This window comes from Ovis aries, chromosome 12, assembly GCF_016772045.2.
Source record: "Ovis aries strain OAR_USU_Benz2616 breed Rambouillet chromosome 12, ARS-UI_Ramb_v3.0, whole genome shotgun sequence".
In the NCBI taxonomy this organism is placed as follows: domain Eukaryota; kingdom Metazoa; phylum Chordata; class Mammalia; order Artiodactyla; family Bovidae; genus Ovis; species Ovis aries.
In genome coordinates, this window is record NC_056065.1 from 50,719,378 (window position 1) to 50,726,733 (window position 7,356).

Below are 7,356 nucleotides of genomic sequence, written 5' to 3' on the forward strand. Positions count from 1 at the left end.
TCCACCCTCTTCTGGGGACAGTGGCCCGGAACCACCTGCCTCCGCAGCCGACAGCCTTGGAGGGCTGTGGGGTTCCCATGGAGTTCCTGTGGATGCAAGATGATCCTTGGCTTCCCCTGGGAACCTCAGAGCCGCCTCTTCTCTAATGTTCCTGGCCCTGTAGCCCCCAGCCTCAGCTTTGCTCCACCCCTGGCTGCTGCTGCTGCTGTCACTTAAGTCGTGTCCGACTCTGTGTGACCCCAGAGATGGCAGCCCACCAGGCGCCCCTGTCCCTGGGATTCTCCAGGCAAGAACACTGGAGTGGGTTGCCATTTCCTTCAATGCATGAAAGTGAAAAGTGAAAGTGAAGTCGCTCAGTCGTATCTGACTCTTAGTGACCCCATGGACTGCAGCCTACCAGGCTCCTCCGCCCATGGGATTTTCCAGGCAAGAGTACTGGAGTGGGTTGCCATTGCCTTCTCTGCCACCCCTGGCAGCAACACTCAACTCTGAATTTGACCCTGCAGCCCTCTGCCCCCACACTTGAGATGCTGCCCCTGACCTTCCAGGCCTCTTGTAGCCTGGCCTCTTGGGCCCTCAGCCACGCTGACTTCCCCTCTACCGCTGGACACCCTGGGCCTGGGTGTGACTGTCTCAGGCCTCCCAAATAGTTGGGGGGGCATTCCTGGACTCTTGGGCACGTGACTGATGGGTATCCAGGCCAGAAAGCAGGTGGGGGTGGGGCAGCTGGCAGGGACAGGGTGTCTGTGTGGGGACCCTGCACAGTCCCCTCCTCTGTCACCTGTTCCTCACCTGGACTCCATGCCTCCATGTAAAATGCCAAGATAAGGCCAATTTGGGGGGTCTTTTCTGGCCAAAGCAGGCAGGTGGGGCACCTGTCCCCTCCTAGTGCTCCACCATGTCAACCACCACAAGGAGCCCCATGTCCTAGGAGGCGAGCTTGGTGTGGGGCTGGGCAGTGGGCATGGCCCTGGGGTCACAGCTGCAGCTCGTCCATTCATTCATCTGTTCACTCGGTGCCAAAGAAGCACCCAGAGCCGTCAGAGATCAGCAAGAGGCAGTACCGTCTGTAGAGTTGGGAGGTGGGAGCACAGAGCAGAATGAGCGGGGCCTGAGGATGGGGCATGAGAACAGAGGCCCTGGTGGGGCCTGGGCACTGGGCCCCAGAAAGAGCCAACCCCCAAGGCCAGGCCGACTGGGAACTTGGCTCACTGCTGGGTGTGGGAGGGACAGGACCGGAAGAGTCAGCTTGTGGCCAGAGGGCAACTCTGAGCCTGTCAGGAGCCAGAGTGCAGAGGGTGGGGTGGAGGCTGAGCCCAAGTGCACCCCCTAGAGCCCCTGCTGCAGCCCAGCCTCTGCCTCCCAGGCTCTGGCCTGTGGAGCATGCCAGAGTTTACACCCATGTTGAGACCTTTCCCCAAACTGGCTGTTCTCTGTGCCCCCTGCAAGCCCTCAGAGTCTTGAAGCCAGTCTTCACACAAGTACTGGGTGTGGGGAGCCACGGCCAGAGTGGGCCTTGTGGGGCAGGCCTCTCCCCTGCTCATTTGGCCAAAAGTAGCTTCTGCCTCCAGCCTAAGACTCCCAGGTGTCCTGAGGTCTTGGGGACCCCTACCATCTGAGAGCCATGATTGGACAGGGATGGTCACTGCAGGCCTTGCTCTCTGCCCAGTCTGGCAAGTAAGCCCCAGCTTCATGGTCACCTGCTGGCAGCCAGGCTCCCCTCACATGTGCGTACACACAGGTGCATACACAGGTGCACACACAGCCAGCCGGAGTAAGCTGGTAAGCAGCTCACCTGCTCACATGAAGCCCACACGCTCACAAGATGCAGATATTCTTCCCTCATCATGATGAGAGTGAGCAGGTGTGTGGGGCCAGGGGCGCCCTGAGCGCCACGGTCCTGTGTGGTGAGACCTGGCCCCACCCCAATGGCACACCCCTCGGGCATTCCTGTCCCCTTGCCTCGGGCACTGACTGTCCACTGAGGAGCTCGGAGTGATCTCAGAGCTCGGATATTCCCAGGAGCCCTTGGGGAGGCGTGCTCAGAGGACCAGGACACTTCCTGGAGGAGCATCAGACCCTGAGTCACGATACCCGTGGGAACCAGAGCCCTGTCCTGCTCAGGTGGGCCCCGCCCTCATCGAGACTCCCCATTCTCTGGGCCCTCACTAACCCCGCTGGCCCTGAACCTTCGCCAAGCCCCTCAATGAAGTTCTTCCTGCTCCTGGAGCACACAAGGAAGCCCCGGTCCTCTCTTCCTCTCCTGCAGTTGCCCCACACCTCAACCTCCTGTGGCTGCAGTCCTGGCTGCCCCCTTCTCCTCTCACTCTGGTTCCTCCTGGGGTCTGGGCCCAGGCAGCCTGCTCCATGCACCCATCTGCTAATGCCTCTTGATGACCTCTGACCTCTGTTGGCCGTCAGTGCTTCTCCTAGTGCTCTTGGGGCTGGGCAGCCTCTGGGGGTCCTGAACCATCCACTGAAGGGTCAGGGCCGTCCCCCACCAGGGTGGAACCCTCTCTCAGCCTGACCAAGCCCAACACTCCCTCCCCACAGGCTCGTGATGGGGTTCCATCTCAGGTCCTGGGCCCCAAGTTCAGATCAGGTGCACACTGAGGTGTGGTATGTGAAGCTGGGGTGGGGGGTGAGCAGCGAAGCCACAGGGTGGAGGAGAGAGCCTGCTGTGACCCTGTGGCCAGGAGGATCAGGTATCAGATGGAGTGGCTGCGACACCTCAGGAACAGGGTGACTGTGGTTGGTCACAGCCCATGCCACTGGCTAGGCTCCAGGCCCCTCCAGCACAGCCCTCACACCCTCCACCCTGGCCGCAGACAGGCCTGGATGCAGGCTGGCCCTGTGGTGTGCTGGGACTTGGTATTGACCTGCTGAAACCACTCCCTGTACCCCAGGGAGACTTCTGGATCCTCTGCCTGAGTGGGCACTTCCTTGAGTCCCTTCCCTACCTACGAAACTAAGGTCCCTCCAGCAGATGCTCCCCTGAAACAAGTCCTGTGGCCAGCTTGCTGCCCGACATGCCTTCACCCCTGACTCACCCCTCACTCACCCTGCGGGCACTCCCAGCCTGACCTCTCACCCCACTCCCTGGACCCAGAGCAAAGAGTTCCCTCCCAGCCCCCAAAGGCTGCAGGTGGGAAGGGATGGGTGGGGACAGCAGAAGCCCATTTGGGGGGTGCTGTGCTTTTGAGTGGCAGCCACACGGATGAGGTGGGTATTGGGGGGAAGGGGCAGGAACAGGGGCTGCTAGGGGAGGGTGTCAGTGAACTGAGTGGGGGGCCTCCTTGCAAGGACCCTCTGGGGGCCCACCCAAGGAGCTTAGGTGCCCCCACCTTGAACAAGGCCAGTAAGCAGGTAGGTCTGTTTCTGGAGTGGCTGTTCCAGCATCTCAGGAGCTGCAGGGTAGGAAGAGGTTTTACCAGGCACCCAGTCACCCGCTGAGACCTGCCCAGACTGCAGAGGCCTACTGACCCCCAGCCCCACCCCAGGTTCTGACCTCTCACTTCTGACTCCCCACCCTCTACTGCCCAGCCTGTCAGGGAGAGGATGGGAGGCCAGCCAATCCTGAAGGCCCTGGGCCACACCCTGGCCAGCGTGATCCCAAACGAGCGTATAAATACACCTGCCAGGAGCCCACGCCCAGAGAACTCACACCTGCCTCGGACAGCGCTCTACACCTGAAGGAGCGCACACGTCCCACACCCCACCTGGCCGGCACAGCTGCAGACGGACAGCTCTGGAGAGGAACTCTAGTCAGGGGGAACACAGGCCAGCCTGGACCAGAGGAGACAAAGCCAGCGCTTCCAGGACGAGTGAGCTCAGGGCCTCAGCCTGGCCGAATCAGCCAAGAGGGTCATGCCCGGGCCCCTCTGACCCTGGCTACCAGGTAAGGCCGGCTCAGCTGGCACTCGCCTCTCACCAGTACAGGTTCAGGGTGGGGCACCTCCTCAGAAGGGTGGGACCCACTGCCAAGGAACCAGTCATGTGGGGAGCGGCTGGGGGAGGACGGCTGCAGTACCCCAGACCCTGCTGAAGCTGTACCTGGCCTGTGGCAGCTGCTGTCACCAAAATACATTGACATCTCACACCGTGATGCCAGAGCACTCGTGACATCACAGTGATACCACCGTGACTCACAGTGGTCACTGTCAGGTGGCAGCAATACCTGAGCCTTTGCGGCACGTCACTGCAAAGTCATTCCACCAGCCCTCCTGTACTGACCAGCCAGTCAGGCTCAGGTCACCTATGGGGGGCTCATGGGCTCCATGGGGTCACGTGGTCAGGTCCCAAGGCCCCGGCCTCCTCTGTCCATCATGAAGGTGATGGGTGAGTTCCCCCTTACCTGCCCTCCTCCAAGCAGGACCCATGTGGCTTCCTGGGGTAGAGACCTAGGCCCAAGAAGGGGCAGCAGGCAGGTTACCTGAGCCTCATCAGGGAGACAGGCTGGGCCTCCCACGGAGAGGGCAGTAGGTGAGGAGTGGAACGTCTCACTGCCTCCTGGACGGCAGCTGTGGCTGATGTGACCCTCCCGGGTGGTGGGCCAGCCCAAAGAGGATGCCTGGCTCATCCACCCTCCCCACTCCACTGGCCAAAGTGTGAGGAGCATTTCCAGGCCCTGAGGGCCAGCACCAGGCTCTTGTCACCAGCCAGATGAGCGGGCCCTGCAGGTTGAGGCCATGGTGGGGAGACAAAGCCCCTTCTCAGGCCATGGCCACGACCCTTGCTTAGGTCCCCTGGTTTCCCACAGCCTGTCAGGTGGCTGGCGCCCACCCTCACACAACTGCCTGCCAGTTATTGTGCGCCCACCAAATAGGCCACCCACACTGGGATCTGTGTTCAAACCAACTTCACCTGGCCCAGAGCCACACTCTTCCTGTGACACCCCGGGACCCCTCCGAGCTGCCTCTTCTGCACCGTGGCTCTTGGTCACATGACCAGAGTCCAGCCCAGAAGAGCCCGGATGTAAACAATAACTGTTGGGGGCCATTGTCATCATCACTTTTATTTCTGCCCAATGGCACAGTCAGGTAGGCCAGGGCTGGTGGGAGGGGTTCACTGAGCAGTGGTCCACAGGGCCCGGCCAGGCTGGGGCACCCCAGGGTACTGACCCCTGACAAAGCATGTGAGGAGCTGGGGAGCGCTGGGGTACAACTTGAGCAGTAAGACCTTGAGGTGGGGAAAGGGGTGGGGGTATTTCGCAGAGGTGCCCCCAGGCATCTCTGAGATGATAAAATGAAGAGGGATGGGGAGAGAGTGACTGACTGACCTTGCAGGAAAGGAGCAGTCAAGGTCACTCACAGTGGTCTCCATTGTCCCACAGCCCAGAACCATGTCATCAAGCCCACAGGTGTGGCACATGACCATGCCGCCTACCAGCAGGAGCAGCCCCACAGCCACAGTGCCCAGGTCCCCCAGCTCAGCCAGCAGCCCCAGGTCTCCGGGCACCCCAGGCTCAGAGAAAGTGGCCTCCCCTCTGGAGTGCTCCATCTGCTTCTCGGGCTATGACAACATCTTCAAGACACCCAAGGAGCTCTCCTGCACCCATGTCTTCTGCCTGGAGTGCCTGGCACGGCTGGCGGCTGCCCAGCCCACAGGCCAGCCAGGTAGCGAGGCTGTGCCCTGCCCATTCTGCCGGCAACCCACAGCTGTACCCGCTGCTGGAGCCCCTGCGCTGCGCACTAGCCGCCAGCTGCAGGCCCGGATGCCAGTGCACCTGCGGCAGGAGGAGCCCGTGTGGCTAGAGGGCACCAAGCTGTGCTATTACCCACCGCCCTCTGTGCCTGGCCCGGTGGAGCCCGGCTTCATGTGCGTGGACATAGGCCCAAGCAAGCCCGCTGAGCCTGCTGCGCCTGTGCCCACCCCAGGCCCCGCCCACCGTCGGGGGCCCCTGGCCCGCTGCTGGGCACGCTGCAGGGACTGGAGGCGCGTGGCACTCATCACAGCCCTGCTGCTCGTGCTCTTCTGTGTGGTTCTCTGGCCCGTGCAGTGTGCACTCAAGACTGGGAGCCTGCGCTGCCTCCCCCGGCCTCCCTCCACCACCGCCACCACCTCCTCGCTCCGGTCCCTGGCGGACAATTAGTGTCACCACTCCCACCCAGCCCACCCCTTCAGGATCCCAGAGGAGCCCCCACGTCTCTGAGGAACCCCACCCCATTCAGCACACACAACCCTTCGCTCTCTGGGGCTGGGTCCTATGGGGTGGACAAAATGGTCCCCGGAGCTTCCAAGAATCAGATTGCTATGGGCTCCAGAGACCACCTCCCTAACCCCCATCTTGTAGATGGGGAAACTGAGCCCCAGGAGAGACAGCTTGGCAAGGCCCCTCCCTGTCCACACTGTGAATCACCTCTAGGACCTACTCCTTGTTGAAAAGGGAGGCTGCTTGCCACCCTCATCTTATTTTCACATTTCACCATGGTTCCTCGCTTCCCCAGGCAGGGCTGGCCCCTTCCCTTGGGTGGCCACAGGGACAGAGGGCAGTGGCAGGGAGCCCAGCTCCCCAGTGCCTATCCTGCCATCCTGAATTGTACATTTTTAAATAAACTATTTTGTACCCACAATTGATAAGGGGTCTTCACCCTCTGTGTTCTTTCCTGTACTATTAAGCCCCTCTCTCCAGAAAAGTCCAGTCTGTCCCTTCCACAAAGGCTCTGAAAAGGACACCTGCTGGACTGGACTCCCAGCAGCCCCTAGCGTGTGTGGCCCAAGTTCTAGGGGGTCCAACTCCGGTCCTGCCTGGACTGTGGATGGGCTGGAGCAGTTCTGGGCTTGGCTGTCTCCTGGGGCTGGGAGGCTGCCTGAGGGAGACAGGGAGGGCCGGGAGCACCTGGGGCAGCGGGTACCTGGATGGGGCCTTGGCCTTGTCCAGAGTCCTTCCCACCCCCACTGTGGTCACAACAGGCTGCAACCCCCAGAAGTCATGATCCCACAGCCCTGCCCAGAGCCCTGAGTGGAGGGCTACAGGACCTCACAACCCCTGGGAACTGAGGCTCAAGGGTGCACAGAAGCAGAGGTGGCGACAACCAGCGTATCCTGACGATCTACAGGCCTCAGGTTCCTCCAGCAGAGAAGGGCCAGACCTGGCTGGTGAAGCGAGCATCCTGGGGGATGGGCGGGAGTCCTGCCACCCCACCCATCCCCCACCCAGTACTGCTATCAGTCCAGGAATGCTGCACCGCCAGGCTGGCATGACGAAGAGAGGCCAAGCCAGTTCTGGCTTGCATAGGTCTCAGCCTCCTCATTCCTCACCCCAAAGCCCAGGACTTCCTGCTCCAACCAGCTGCACCTCTGGCTCAGAAAGACCCTGGGGAATTGGGCCCAGTCATAGGGACCCACAGATACCCT

General features: G+C 61.5%; 1 protein-coding gene across 1 annotated transcript; it reads left to right on the forward strand.

The window, feature by feature from the left end:
- Positions 1-3,653: 3,653 nt before the first annotated feature.
- RNF223 (ring finger protein 223) lies at positions 3,654-6,572 on the forward strand. Its single transcript, XM_027975843.2, has 2 exons — positions 3,654-3,898; positions 5,333-6,572. The coding sequence occupies exon 2, from the start codon at positions 5,342-5,344 to the stop codon at positions 6,089-6,091; it is 750 nt and encodes a 249-aa protein (XP_027831644.1). The 5' UTR covers positions 3,654-3,898; positions 5,333-5,341; the 3' UTR covers positions 6,092-6,572.
- Positions 6,573-7,356: the final 784 nt, after the last annotated feature.

What these genes read in the sequence shown, in the direction of transcription:
- RNF223 (XM_027975843.2), top strand. Translation starts at nt 5,342, where the DNA reads ATGTCATCAAGCCCACAGGTGTGGCACATGACCATGCCGCCTACCAGC.